Source organism: Haliotis rufescens, unplaced genomic scaffold, assembly GCF_023055435.1.
Source record: "Haliotis rufescens isolate VD_foot unplaced genomic scaffold, xgHalRufe1.0.p SCAF_7, whole genome shotgun sequence".
Classification (NCBI taxonomy): domain Eukaryota; kingdom Metazoa; phylum Mollusca; class Gastropoda; order Lepetellida; family Haliotidae; genus Haliotis; species Haliotis rufescens.
In genome coordinates this window covers 16,575,572-16,590,995 of record NW_025964361.1, presented here as the reverse complement: position 1 = coordinate 16,590,995, position 15,424 = coordinate 16,575,572, and the positions used below count along the sequence as shown (strand labels likewise).

Genomic DNA, 15,424 nt, shown 5'->3' with positions numbered 1-15,424 from the left:
ATTATATTCTAGCGTAGGGATGTTTTCTTAAATGTACATTTATTAGAGCCAAAGTCACTCTATTTTCAATTTCTTTCCAATATTTGTAATGTTTAGCGTTTTCGCTTTATTTAGGCGTTTGTTAGGCTTTCCTTTTTGAGTACATTTACTTGAGCGCACAACCAATTTCCCCTCGAGTAAAATAGACTAGTCCAAATGTCGGCATTAGGCCGACTGGCCGTTTCACACTAGTTTCAGTGTTTGTTTACATTTTGGAGTCAGGTAAATGTTGTTATATATTCAAAAGCGTTAATTCTTTCGCTATTTTGGTATTTTATAGAATATCTAAAGATATTTCCGAGTATTTTGCAATTATTTTCGTAAGAAAAGTGAATTTTCAATTGAGTTTTTTTTGTAAGCAACCAGTGTATGAATGCTTCCAGAGATTTTTGCGTGCACTTTATTTTTGAGTAAGTGCAAAAGAGATTATACATTATGGGTTTCCTGATATTTTGTTACACTATTTTATATATTTATTTGATAATTATTTCATAAATAATATAAGGCATTCCAGAGAAAATTAGTAACACCGAGTCATTGTACAATTGAGAGTAATTAATTTAATGCCAAGAGACTTTCACTAAGAGGTGTATTTTATATATTTAGTGATTGTATGAATATTTGGTGTTAAAACAAAGAGATTCATTATTTGTCAATTGTTTTCAGAACTCCGTCATCAGATTGAATAAATAGGTGTTCGGAAGCCCTCCCGTTTTCCCATTCTTCTTTGTCCAAACCAATATTGATATATATATAATAATAATAATACTTCTACAGTCCATTGGGAGGTGTACTACTGTTACTGGAATTAACACAACTTTTAAAACTTGTAAATTCTGAGCTTGAATAACTGGTGAATTGACAATTCATGCTAGATGCCTGAACTGTCCTCATTAAAGTCACAATGTTCAAAGATCAAGTCTTTGCACTTGTTTTCGAGTTCTCTGTGGATAGTGTCTCTGTTCACCATTTGTTGAAGTCACTGGTTTATCAAGAGTTCTCTCCCTTGATTCAAGGTTGCTGGCTGGCTTTAACGCTGGTTGTAGCGTGGGTTGAGTAGTCTCCTCCTCTCTAGGAATGGTATTACCAGTTGTTACCGGTAACAAAGGTAATGCATTTGGTAATGACAGTCTCAGTTCTTCATCTGCATGTCCCACTGAAGGTAGCATCTGGTTAACATGCACATATCTGGTTCTTGCTTCAGTTTGAACAAGATAACGTTGTTGACCTAAGCGTTTAACTACTCTTCCAGGAATCCATTTCTCACCTTGTGATTCTCTGTCATTTCTAACTCTGCAGGATTCATTCACTTCAAATTCTCTGAGTATGATGGAATTGTCGTGAAATTGCTTCTGTTTTTCTTGTGCTGCTTCCACCATTTTCCGCATGTCTGGTTTCAAAAGTGAAAGTCTTGTGCCAACTTGTCTTCCAAGAAAAAGTTCAGCAGGTGTCCGTCCAGTTACGGAATGAGGAGTTGACCTGTAAGTCAATAGGAAATTTGCCTAGTGTTTCTTTGTTGACTTGTCTCCATTGTCGAGTTTGAGGGACATCATGTGTTTCTTCAGAGCAGATTTAATAACTTGAACAGATCTTTCTGCTGCACCGTTTGATGAAGGGTTGTAGGGTGGACTGAGGGAATGTTTGATTCCATTGTTCTTCATAAAATCTTTGAAGATTTCAGCTGTGAACTGCGGCCCATTATCCGACACTAACTCTTCGGGTAAGCCATATGAAGAAAGTATATTTCTCAATGTCTCTATAGTCTTCTCAGCTGGCGTGGAGGTCATGAGAATAGCTTCAATCCATTTCGAACGACTATCTATCAGCACAAAAAATTGCTGACTTTGAAATTCAGCAAAGTCCACATGCACTCTTTCCCATATTCTCTGAGGATACTTCCAAGGGTGAAGAGGAGCCACTGGTGGGTCATTTTGTAGACTTTGGCATACAGTACAACTTTTAGCTGTCATTTCGATGTCATGATCAAGACCTGGGTACCACACATAGCTTCGAGCGCGTGCCTTCATCTTCACGATGCCCGTATGCTCACTGTGTAGCTCATTCAACACATAGTCTTGATAGCTCTTTGGAATGATAACCCTGAGTCCCCATAACACGCATGGTATAGTCCATCACACGAGCCAATACAGGATCTTTCCTAGTTGCTTGTGCTACTTCTGTTGTTGTGACAGGCAAGTTGATCACATTTGAGAAGTAGTTCATCTTGGCTTCAATAGTTTCTGGGTCATCGTTTCCAGGAAGTCTAGAGAGTCCATCTGCGTTAGCATGATCCTCTGATCTTCGATATCGTATCTCATAGTCATGTGCCATCAAATGAGAGCCCATCGTCGTAAACGTGCTGCTGCCAGTGTAGGTATGCAATTCTTGGGACCTAACAGAGTGGTAAGTGGTTTGTGGTCAGTGATTAAGACAAACTTCCTTTCATAGATGTACTTGTGAAACTTCTTGACTCCGTATATGATCGCAAGTGCTTCTTTTTCTATTTGGGCATAATTTTTCTCACTTGGTGAGAGGGTTCTTGAGGCGAAAGCAACTGGTCTTTCAGTTCCATTATTCATCACATGAGATAGCACACATCCAACACCATATGCGGATGCATCACATGCCAAAGTTAATGGCTTGTTCAAGTCATAGTGGACAAGAACACTTTCACTAGACAACATAGTCTTGCACTTTTGGAAAGCATCTTCTTGTTCTGAATTCCATTTCCAAGGAGTGTCAGCCTTTAAGAGTGAGTAGAGGGATGCTAGAATCGTGGACATGTTTCCCAAGAATCTGCCATAATAATTTAACATTCCCAAGTAAGCTCTTAGCTGTGTGACGTTTTCTGGATGTGGAGCTTCAGCAACGGCCTTAATCTTGTCTTCAAGTGGATGTAGTCCATCCCCATCGATGCAGTGTCCCAGATATTCCACTTTGGGTACCTTGAACTTGCACTTGTCTAAGTTCACTGTAATGCCATAGGTATCCAGACGTTTCAGCACTTCATGAAGCACCTTGTCATGCTGGTCATCTGTCACAGTCCCTATCAATATATCATCCAGCAATGACTCAGCTCTAGGTATGCCTTGTAATACCTGATCCATTATAGACTGAAATATGGAAGGAGCAGTGGCTATTCCAAACGAAAGTCTTTGATATTCGTAGAGGCCTTTATGGGTGTTGATCACTAGTAGTGGTTTTGACCGATCTGTAAGCTCTAGCTGAAGGTATGCATTTGACAAGTCCAACTTCGTGAAGACTTTGGCTCCGCCCATCTTTGCGAATAAATCTTCTGCTGTTGGCAGGGGGTACACATTATCCTCCAGTACCGGATTGACTGTCACCTTATAGTCCCCACATAGTCTTACCATCATATTTGCTTTCAGAACTACCACCACTGGCGTCGACCAATCAGATTTCTCAACCTTCTTAATGATTCCTTCCCGTTCAAGTCTGTCAAGCTCTGTTTCCACTGCGTCCCTTAGGGCATAAGGTACAGGACGTGCTTTAAAGAACTTCGGGTTGGCATCTGCTTTAACCTTGATATCTGCTTTAAAGGTCTTGATAATACCTCTACCTTGGAATACTGAACTGTACTTTGCTTTCAGTTCTTCTTTCAGTGAGTTACACTGTTCAGTTACTGCACATAACTTTCCCCAGTCTAACTTCATGACTGACATCCAGTTTCTTCCAAATAAAGGTGCCCTTCGTCCCCTTGCAACAAGTAATGCTAGGGTGAAGTCTTTCTCATTGTATACCACGGTTACCTTGGCTTCTACAAGTAATGGTATTACCTTTTCTGAGTAATTGTGAAGGGTCACTTTTGTGGAAGATAAGGGTATCTTATCGAAATGTCTCTTGTACATCTCTTCTCCTATGATAGAATGACTAGCAGCCGTGTCAAGGAACAATGCAACATCCTTTCCTTCTATGGTTAGAGGTACCATGAATCCATCATTAGATTTCTCATTGTGATCCATAGAAAATATTGCATACGAATTCTCAGCCCCTGTATCTGAATCTGACATCTCTGCAGTTTCTTCTACCAAGTGTGCCTTCCTAGTATTCTTACGATAGCCAGTTCTCTGATTCTTTGCCCATATACTTCTACAAGCTCTTTCTATATGTCCCAATTTCTTGCACTTATTGCACTTCTTATTCTTATAGTAACAGTCATCTGGGTCATGATTTGTGAGATTACACCAAAACCTGGCTTTCTTTCTGGTTTTCTCTTCCCATGCTTGTTCCCATAGTTACCTGTCTTGAGCCTGTTGATCTTACCATCAGTTGAAGTACCAGCTAATCCCTGTGTGTGGAATGATCTAGTATCCTTGTCTGCAATTTCCATTGAGACTGCAATATCACAAGCTTTCTCCCATGTCAACTCTCTCTGTGTTAAAAGCTTCCTCTGTACAGCTTCACTCTGAACACCACCTACTAAACGATCCCTCAAACGTTCACTAAGTGTGTGGCCAAAGTTGCAATGTTTGCTAAGTCTCTTAAGTTCAAGAATATATTCTTGTATTGATTCACCTTGATTCTGTTTCCGTTCCGTGAAAGTTTGCCATTCCCAAATAACATTGCGTACTGGTTTGTAGTAACGTTTCAATGCTTCTGTAAGATCGTTGTACTGAACATCGGCAATGTCGGTCAGCGAAAACATAGACACTAACAGTTCAAAGGCACTTGGTCCGATAGTTGCCAAGAATACGTTTGCACGATCTTCTGTCTTGAACTTGTTAGCCTTCATCCATATTTCCAGTCGTTTCTGGTAGCTTTCCCAGTCTTCTTTGCCGGGGTAAACTCGCTCATCGATCCTACCATGGGCGTGGCCATCTTGGATCACGTGACTTCCGCTTTTAAAATCCGGAGAATTCGGGTCAGCCCAGTTTGTTGCTTCGATAAACTTGGGTCGTGTTACTTAGCACTAACACTGTTCATTTAACGTGAAATAGGTTACTGTCCAACCTAGGAATGTGTGATATTACAATATTATCACTGGCTTCACTATGTGTGATATTCCAATATTATCACTGGCTTCACTATTTTCCTTCCGAAAGAACGAATGTCACATGGCACGCAAAGCCGTAGCTGATGTGTTCGTTCTGTCACTTTTCCTGAATTACCACATTAAGTAAACAGTTCCAAAATACTCCCTTAGGTATCCCCTCCTTAGGGATCCCATCCTCGTCGCCAAAACTGACATGTATTCACACATTTATGCTCGGGAGTATGCACGCCAAACACAACAGAACATGGAAGGAAGCCATCCTAGTTTACTCAGACATCGCATCCATACATGACATCATCATATGACGTAACGAGATAATGTGTACTTGGATATTGCGGGAAACTGTATCACACAAGATGTAAACAACTATAAGGAGAATACACTACAGTGTACCGGTACATTATAAATAAATAATTAAGAGCCACTCTTTTGTTTATTATTGTACTTCGGGTTCCCAGAATGAGACTTCAATGGAGAAGCAAAAAACTCATCTGTAGAGACTGTAAAAAGTTTATCATTAAAAGACTATCATCACAAATTCCATTCTCATTCCATTATGAGCATGTGACCCAGTAATGGTTTGAAGATCCTCTTATGGATATTGTTGATAGTTTCCTCATCTTGTCTTAGCTATTCAATCCTGCGGTAGGATTGATAAAAGAGTTTCGACAAAGCGTAAAATGGGAAGCCAAACAAATATACCTGCGGCAATAGAGCATACGGACAACTTTGTTTGTAGACCTAATTGACTGGAGACCCCTTCCAAATTGGTTAAAAGTCACGGTTGAATAGCTTGCTCAAAACTGCAAAGTCATCATAGTATGATGTCCTATGTGGAAACACACAAGTGCATGTTATACCTGATGACATGCCACTGTGTCCTAGTATAGACGGGTTTTCAAGATCACTCAACAGCAGTGATTCATCCATAAAGTGATGAGAAAATACCTCCAGATGCAGATGTGTAACTGTCTTGGGATTGAAGCATGTTGGCTCCAGCTTCCTCCTGTACATCTCATGGTTACAAGACGAATACAGACTAGGGTAATCTGTGACCCACCGTCCAACCGTGGGATAAATGCATAGAGTGAGTTAGAGGATAAGTTTAAAAATTTGTAAAATTTACAATAAATTTGCATATTTAGAATACTTATCCTATCTCACACGATCTATGCCTGCCCATCCGACCTCGCATGAGTCGCATCACAGTTACACAGCCTGTCTGCTCCAAGAAAGAGAATGATGAGACCGAGGTCAAGTGGCCAGATTGAGGTTCATATGCTGTATGGGATTCCAGTGCATAACCTGATTGCTGGGACGGTCGGCAAATGAAGTATAGAAACTGGAAACTTTGTTCAAGGATGTTTCCACACAAGGGATCAGAAAAAGAAGGATGAAATGCATAGAGTGAGATAGGATAAGTTTTATAAATATACAATTTATTGTAAAATTTACAATTTTTGTTCTTTTGTCACATTCATGTCTATACTTTTTACAGGGAATGTTTGTTATGTAGTTTGATCCAAGCATTTGTTTGCATTAATGTTGTTCATTTGTTGAGGAATCATGGAAACAGTGCAACTAGAATGTGAGGTCAGGGTTTGTTAATGCAGTTCTCATTTTTGTGGTGATTAGAAGTACAATATGCTTGTAAATAATATTTGTGGTGATTTCCACAGCTTTTGTAGATGTGGAGGCAATCCGAGAGGAGGAGAGGAGGAAAATAAGAGAAGAAGAGAGGAGGAGAAGAGAGGAGGAGGAAGACCGAAGATTCAGAGATAAAGAAGCAATCCTCAGAGAACAGGAGGTGAGGGCATACTGCAGCTATTGATAACAGCATTGCTTTGTAGAAGTACTGCTGTACCTAAACATAAGGATCAGTTGGAACTTATTTCTAAGGCGATATCCAGTGACGTGCAGCTGTTTCATGTTTTGAGGAGTTTATGTTTTGGTTACAGGAACAGCTTCGTCAGAAGGAGGAGCATCTGAGACAGGAGCAGGAGAGATTTCACCAAGAGCAGGAGCAGCTGCAGCTGCTGAGGGCTTCTGCTGAGCAGCAAGCTGATGTCACCCGATTCGAAGCGCCAGTGTCACAGGTGAGGGAGGCCTCCCCTTCCTATCAGTCGACAATCACACAGAAACGTCTAGAGAAGATGCGCAACCAGGCAGCCCCTCATTATTCCACAACAGTGGTGGTGGAGCCCAAACCTTGGCAGCAAAGCCATGTCAAGTTAGTGACTGATGGCAGTGGTAAGCCGACCTTCTCACGAGAAGATATGTTAGCCATGAACAGGAAACCCACACCTTTACAGACTCGCCCAGATACAACTCCGCCAAACAGTCCCACTGGCTCAGGGCCAATCAAACGTCCCACTCCATCCAGGGAACAATTGCGTTCCCTCAATGCTGTGCCCAAACCCAAATTCAGATCATCACATGATTGGATTGGCGGTGAACAAAATATGCAACATAATACGCGAAGTTTTCCATCATCAAGACATTCTGATATCATGAGAAAGCAATATTCTACCCCACAAGAACACTGGTTATTTGAGGAGGCAGAGAGAAGGAGACTGGCAAACCAGGATCCTAAATCTCAAACCAGACAACCCACACAAACACAGTTTAGTGGTCCCATCAAACCTACAGCAGATAATCGCTGGAGAGGGGAGCCGTCTATGGATAGGAGACAGTCTCCGAATTTAAACTCCTCTTTTGAGCCACATCACCCAGAAGGAAACATGCCAGCTGCTATTCGCCAGACTCTTTTGCAGAAAACAGCAGGTGCCCGTGGTTCAACTGGGAGCAACTATTCACAGGATCTGGGTGGGTCTTACAATCAACACCCTTACCAAGGTCCATCATTGTCACAAACCATGCCAACATCTTACAACTACAACAGCCCACGTTACAGGGACCAACAAGGTCAAGATATTCAAGTACCACCATCAAGCCGAGCACCGCCACCCCCTCAGAAGTCGGATTCCTCCACAGCTCTAAGTGGCAGACAACAGTGCTCTCATTGCAACCAGGAGCTAGGTACATCTGTTCTGCTTGTATTTCTGTATGCTTACTTCACCTTGATCCAAAGTCCTAGTAACTAAAGTCATGATCCGTTTGTCCTTCATGTTTGTGTAAATAGTTTGGTTTTGAAAAGAAAATTAAGATATTAAGATTTAAAAAACCCATTAAGATGCATGTTCAGTAAGCCAAAGGTTTGTGTCATTGATAATGACTGGCAGAGTTAAAGGTTTTTTCAAGGGAAAACACATTAAGTTGGTTCAAGTAATCAATTTTATAGTTCATTCAAAGTATCAGTCTTTGAGTTTATAAAAGGCATCAATCATTAAGTTCATTCAAAGTATCAGTCGTTAAGTTGGTTCCAGGTATCAGTCGTTAAGTTTATTCGAAGTATCAATCATTAAGTGCATGCAAGGTATCAATCATTAAGTTCCTTAAGTATCAGTCATTAAGTTGGTTTAAGGCATCAATTATTAAGTTCATTGAAGGTCTCAATCAACCGCCTCCGTGGTCTTGGGGAAGGTCTGGGGTTCGATTCCCAGCTGCGTCATACCAAAAGACATTAAAAGATGGTACTTGTTGTTACCCTGCCTGGCCTTGTCGGCTCAGGTATACACAGTGGGCTATCACTATAAATCGGCATCAGTCCAGACTAGTCCAGCCACACATTCACACACAGGTGCATGCACGTCGCTATATAACTGCAATAATCTTGGACGTGATGTTAAACACAATTTCACCTCACCCAATCATATTAAGTTGGTTCAAGGTATCTACTCATGAAGTTCATTCAAGGTATCAATCATCATGCCCTTGTAAATCTAAGCCATTTTGACAGTCTGTATGTACAATATACTTGAATAATTACTGGGTTAGCATGACACTGAAATTTTGTCTTTTTTCCCCTGATTTAGGATTTGGTGCAGCAATGATCATCGAGTCCCTGGGTCTATCATACCATGTGCAGTGTTTCAAGTGCTGTGTGTGTCACACACCACTAGGGAATGGCAGTGAAGGTGCTGACGTCCGGGTCCGGGTCAACAAGCTGCACTGCCCCAACTGCTACAGCAACGATGAAGGTATTGCATACATGGGCAAGTTTTAGCCTGGTGTGCAAGCCCTGAGCATTCCACAGTCAGTGCAGGGTAAATCAAGTGGCCTTCTTCTGTAGCCATACAAACATATGTGTGTCACTCCGCTAATCCTCCGTCCTCTCTAACTCTACCACTTCATTGCCAATTCTTTCCCAGTCCAGATGGTGGCGTTAGAAAAGTATACTTTTATATCCATGTCTGTTCAGTTTCCATCTGCAGTGCTCTGTTTTAGTGAATATTTTCTCTTTTTTTTATCAGCCTTTTGTGAAGAGTTAATAGTTTGCATCTTGGAACTAAATGAGTTCTGCAGATGTGTACTAGTGTGTATCTAATATATAACAATGACCAGTAACAATAATGAATTAATCCACTGTAAAATAACCAAGTGTTTGATGTCAGTAGCATGTCCACCAAGCTGATTGAGCAAGCTGTGTAGCCAGTGTATAGCCTCTAATACTCTGTACTCTGTTCTTCCTGCATGGAGAGTACTTAGCAATGTCAGGTTGGTGACATTGTTCTGTAACCTCCTGAAACTTCAGGACTACATATCCAGAGAGGAAAATGTGAGACACTTGACCAAACTGACCACAGGCTAGTACCAACAATGTCCATAGCATCTAACCCTTCTCGCTGACTGTGGCATGTGTGCTGGCTGGCACAGCAGGGCATGTAACTCTTGATGTTCTCAATCTAGCACTTACAGAGATGTGTATTGATCTTTAATAGGAATTTTACTATTCTTTAGTAGTTATTTTCTGATGCATGTCTTAAACCGTTTTATTTTGTATTACTTATGTTTTGTATTTTCTCTCCTGTATTTATGTATGTATATAAGTATGTAGTTCATGTTTTTATGTTTCATTTCTATTATAATAATAATACAATAGTGTAGTATGCTTGTAGAACAGTTAATAAGTGTTCACAGTTAATCATGTTTGAATTCAGAAAGTGGCGACTGTACTTCACATTAGATTTTTAAATTCTTTTCCTTTTGTTTTTCTTGCAGCTGGCCTGAAATTCAGCAAAGTTTAACTGGTGCAGTTAAACAAGTGTTGACCATCTTCAGAACTCCATGAGAGATAGTGTTTCTTCACTGATACTGTGAAGTTGTTGTCTATTTTATTGAATGGCTGTTGAATTGCACCAGATGGAGTCCCTGCATCCAAGTATCGTGAGCCTTTCCATGGTTTCATATTGATGCTGTTAATCATCAATATGTTACAAAATCAAACTATTGTAGTCTTAATAATGTTTCACGCAATATGCATGTAATCAGTTTTTCCCCACGAAGAGCTTAAATGTAACACATGTTAAAGCACCCAATTATCCCTATATTGTATTTGCTATTAATGGTGTAGCATATTTGGCTGACTGGACCATGTCCTAGCTTTCTCCAGCTACCAGATGGTGTGGATGTCATATATGATGTAATCATATAATGTTCCTTATCTCCTGGGTGGAGTTGGTCACTTTAGTGTCAACGTTTGTCTGTTCAACATGGAGTATAGTGGACACAGAAGTCCACAAGTTAATTGCAATGTATGTGGATGGAGTACAGAGAAAAGAAACATTGATTTGTTCTTAAATCTGTCAGAAAAGACAGTGTTGTTTTTAAGACTCCTGTTATAAAAGCTTTGTAGAATAACGTTGACCTGTCATTACCATTATTGTAAATACTGTACATAAGTTAGATGTATATGGATTTGTTGGAGTGTACCTGATGGACCAGATGATACAGGAGTTAGAGTTAGCAGATGGGCATGCCTATGTATATGAGATAGGATGTACATATTCCACATATTCCATGTTGTTTGTCTCTGTACATGCTATAGTGATAGTAAGAGCATGATTTTTTTACTTATGGTTTTCATGTAGGTCAAGAATATACAGACGATAAGTCATCAATATGATTTTGCAACAACTGCTTCAGAATATTGTTACTCTTCTCATTTTATTGCCCCTCCACATTACTGTTTTATTTTCTTCTTTCACTAGTCTATTTATGCTAGATAGGAGCTGTGTGTTGCAAGGCAAAGAGCGTCTGTAGACACATCATGAGTATGTAGGCCACACTGTGTGGATTGTGTGTCTCAGGGGAGATTGTCTGGGGGCACATTGGTCCATGAATCTGGAGTATGTTGTAGGAAATGGGAGTAAAGCTAAATATGCGGTACTGATGGAACAAGAATTTGCAATACTTGTGCTTAAAATTGGTTTTGATAATTGCAGAAATGCTGTCTATAGATGGATCCTTTGTGTATATATTGCAGATTTATGCCTGTACCTCAGCACCTATATATACACCAAACCTGATCCATAATACAAACAATACACACACTGGGCTTTCAAATGTGCATTTAAGAATTTGGCTTCTAGTTTAGAATAACATTCAGAATATAGAAGGTACAGGAATTGTCATTGTTAAATGAATGCATATTATATTTTACTTGATACAAGTATCACCTGGCGTTTGGAGTATGCAAACCATTTTGCCTTTTGCTGTGCTGGTATTAATCAGATTTGTTATACTTTCAGTCAATAGTCATTTATGCTGGACTTGTATTTTCATACCTAAGAATATATTTTTTGGCATCAAATATAAAGGAATTCAGAACTAATTTTGCATGTAGCTGTAGATACAATGTACTCAGTTAGTAATTTTTGTATATCATATGTACCCAATATGTTTTGGTCACATGGTGAAACAACCATTATTTTCACTTGCAAGGATAGCTCTTTATCTGTTCCTAGTAGGGAATGAGCTTAGTGCAGTACTTACTGTGAAAAAAATGCTTTGTGCATGTTATGGAACCGAAGGAATGTCTGGTTGATAATCCTTTGTTTCTGATACAGGATTTGTGAGGCTGCAATTGTTACCATTATGTCTTTTAGTAATTTCTGTCCAAGGAACATGTCTCGGGCCACAATTGCATGACTTGGTGTATCACTTGGTTGTGAAGGTCAATCACACCCTCGTGATCTGTTTTACCAATTTGTTCTGAAGGTCTGCACAACATCCAAGTGATTGGTTTTACCAATTGGTTGTGAAGGTCTGCAACATCCTCATGATTGGTTTGACCTATTGGTTGTGAAGGTCCACCACATCTTAGATATCGTTTTGACCAATTGCTTGTGAAGGTCCACCACATCCTCGTGATTGGTTTGACCAATTGGCTGTGAAGGTCCACCACATCCCAGTAATCGGTTTTACCAATTGGTTGTGAAGGTCTACAAAATCCTAGTGATCGATTTTACAAATTGGTTGTGAAGGTCTGCAACATCCTAGTGATTGGTTTGACCCATTGGTTGTGAAGGTCTGCAACATCCTCATGATAGGTTTGACCAATTGGTTGTGAAGGTCTGCAACATCCTCATGATAGGTTTGACCCATTGGTTGTGAAGGTCTGCAACATCCTAGTGATCGGTTTGACCAATTGGTTGTGAAGGTCTGCAACATCCTAGTGATCGGTTTGACCCATTGGTTGTGAAGGTCTGCAACATCTAGTGATCGGTTTTACCACTTGGTTGTGAAGATCCTCTACATCCTCGTGATCGGTTTGACCAATTGGTTGTGAAGGTCCACCACATCCTAGTGATCGGTTTGACCAATTGGTTGTGAAGGTCTGCAACATCTAGTGATCGGTTTTACCACTTGGTTGTGAAGATCCTCTACATCCTCGTGATCGGTTTTGCCAATTGGTTGTGAAGGTCCACCACATCCTAGTGATCGGTTTGACCAATTGGTTGTGAAGGTCTGCAACATCTAGTGATCGGTTTTACCACTTGGTTGTGAAGATCCTCTACATCCTCGTGATCGGTTTTGCCAATTGGTTGTGAAGGTCCACCACATCCTAGTGATCGGTTTGACCAATTGGTTGTGAAGGTCTGCAACATCCTAGTGATCGGTTTTACCATTTGGTTGTGAAGATCCACTACATCCTCGTGATCGGTTTTACCAAACGGTTGTGAAGGACCACAGTTCTATGGCTAAGTATTCCATTATTTTGTATTGGTCTCAAATCTGAGACATCTGTGACAAATGGCCAATCATATTATGATTTTGAAAGTTATGTCACATAGTTGCAGACACAGGCCAGGTAGATATGACTGACAACAGTGACAGCTAATGTATGAGTGCACCCACCATCCTAATGCACTGCTTGTGTTACCCATGTCCTTGCACCCTCACTGGTGTGAAGGAATAGCTACACTCGGGGCTGAGATTCAGTGAAATAGCAGACACCACAGTTTGTGATGGCTGATAAGGTTTGTATAAGGGTAGACAACATGCATTATGTTTATACTATATCTGTTAATATGTTAAATGTGTAATAGACCTTATGAACAAAAAGTGGAGATGTGAGTCTCAAACTACATTGTGTATGGTTAGGAATGTTCAATATCTCCATTTGCACTTTGCTGTGGATTTAAAGACCTACTTTTTGTTAATTAAGAAAAGAAAGTTTTTAAATTTAATGGAATGTCCAGTTTTTCTATTGGTAATTTCTAGCCTCAGTTGTGTAGCTGTTGACAGGCCAGGTGTCTGATATGGCTGAGCAAGTGTTAACTGGGACTAGTTTCACATATTATTCCAGTGGAAACATACAGGGGTATCTGTTGATTGATTTCTACATCTTTGAAAGATTTCTTGAAATTAATTTCTTTTATTTTTAAATGTTCAAGTTTTGGGTTATTTATAAGAACATAGATCTGCAGAAAGGGTGTTATAGTTCAGGTTAATATGTATTTTGAAGTTCACTTGGTAAAATGTACACCCATACTACTTACTGAAGATGTAATGATGTGACAGATGGTAAGTTCTGGTTGTGCCACCCCGGAGTGGTGCTGCTGTGTTTCTCCATGTGTTTAGCCTACCTACATCAGAGGAAGGTCAGGGTCACCAGCATGGGAGTCCTCAACCACAGCACTGCTACAGAGGATAAACATGCTGATGCCACTTAATTTGTAAAATATACAATTTGGAATAATTTGTTTATGTACATACCATTTTTAGAAAAGCAGTTGTCTTTTAAAATGTTCCAAATTATTTAGGTTAAGCATTATGAATTTGTTACTCGGTTGTTATTTAAACCATGTTAAAGTTTGAACATGTGATATACTCTCCTTTACCACCAACTGATGTTAAGATTGACCTTGATGCAGTTCATGTAAGTCATAAGGTAGTGACATAATCACTTCTATTTGATAAGTTCTAGTTTGCTCTGTCGTGGTGCACCTGTGTGGGAGACATGGGGAGAGTCGAGCTTGTCACATATCAGCTCGTGTGGAGGTGCACCTGTGTGGGAGACATAGGGAGAGTCTAGCTTGTCACATGTCAGCTGGTTTGGAGGTGCACCTGTGTGGGAGACATAGGGAGAGTCGAGCTTGTCACATGTCAGCTGGTGTGGAGGTGCACCTGTGTGGGAGACATAGGGAGAGTCTAGCTTGTCACATGTCAGCTTGTGTGGAGGTGCACCTGTGTGGGAGACATAGGGAGAGTCTAGCTTGTCACATGTCAGCTGGTGTGGAGGTGCACCTGTGTGGGAGACATAGGGACAGTCTAGCTTGTTAGCTGGTGTGGAGGTGCACCTGTGTGTTCTTTATGCTGGTGATGTACCACACTGACAACATCTAGAATCATGTAATACACTGTCAGTACAAGCTGAGGATATATGCTGATATCACAATATGCAGCAATAAAGAAATAATAATGTTAATCGGAGTTGTGTTGTCAGTTTATTCCTCAATACTATGGCAGCATTATGTAGTAAATGGCAACTCGCCCCAAGGTTGATCTGTGAAATGAACCAATGAGATATTTAAGAATTCTGACATTTTTTACCGAAAGAAAATACAGAACAAACTGAGTCGAAGCTGATGTTTTTTTGTATCCGAACAAGGCTACTTTTACTAGGCGTTTTTAGGATGACCTCTTGTAATGCCATGAGAGGTTGAATGCGATATCGCCAAAAGGCAATATTGTAGAAATCACCTCTGATGACGTCACAATAGGTTGATATGGGTAATAAACAGTTATCCATTGTAAAGACCATATCATCCCAAGGTGTGTAAGAACATATATGCACATGGTTTACAACTGGACATCTCTACTCTACAGTACAATGTTCATTGTTATGCAGACAAATTGTGTAAGATACACAACAGACCATTTCTCTCTGTGGGACACTGTTTCTGCTTCATAGTTCATCTTAGATAATAATGACCTTATTTAAGAAATAAGCAATCGTGGTTGTTG

General features: G+C 40.2%; 1 protein-coding gene across 6 annotated transcripts in view; it reads left to right on the top strand.

Moving 5' to 3' along the window:
- LOC124151838 (LIM and calponin homology domains-containing protein 1-like) overlaps positions 1-14,885 on the top strand; it is a 184,468-nt gene extending 169,583 nt beyond the window's left edge. For all 6 annotated transcript variants that reach the window (XM_046524486.2, XM_046524487.2, XM_046524488.2 and 3 more), the window contains 4 exons: positions 6,733-6,860; positions 7,012-8,092; positions 8,989-9,153; positions 10,175-14,885. In XM_046524486.2, the coding sequence (XP_046380442.2) occupies positions 6,733-6,860; positions 7,012-8,092; positions 8,989-9,153; positions 10,175-10,200 (1,400 nt within the window). In that variant the 3' untranslated portion in view covers positions 10,201-14,885. The remainder of the gene's footprint in view (positions 1-6,732; positions 6,861-7,011; positions 8,093-8,988; positions 9,154-10,174) is intronic.
- Positions 14,886-15,424: the final 539 nt, after the last annotated feature.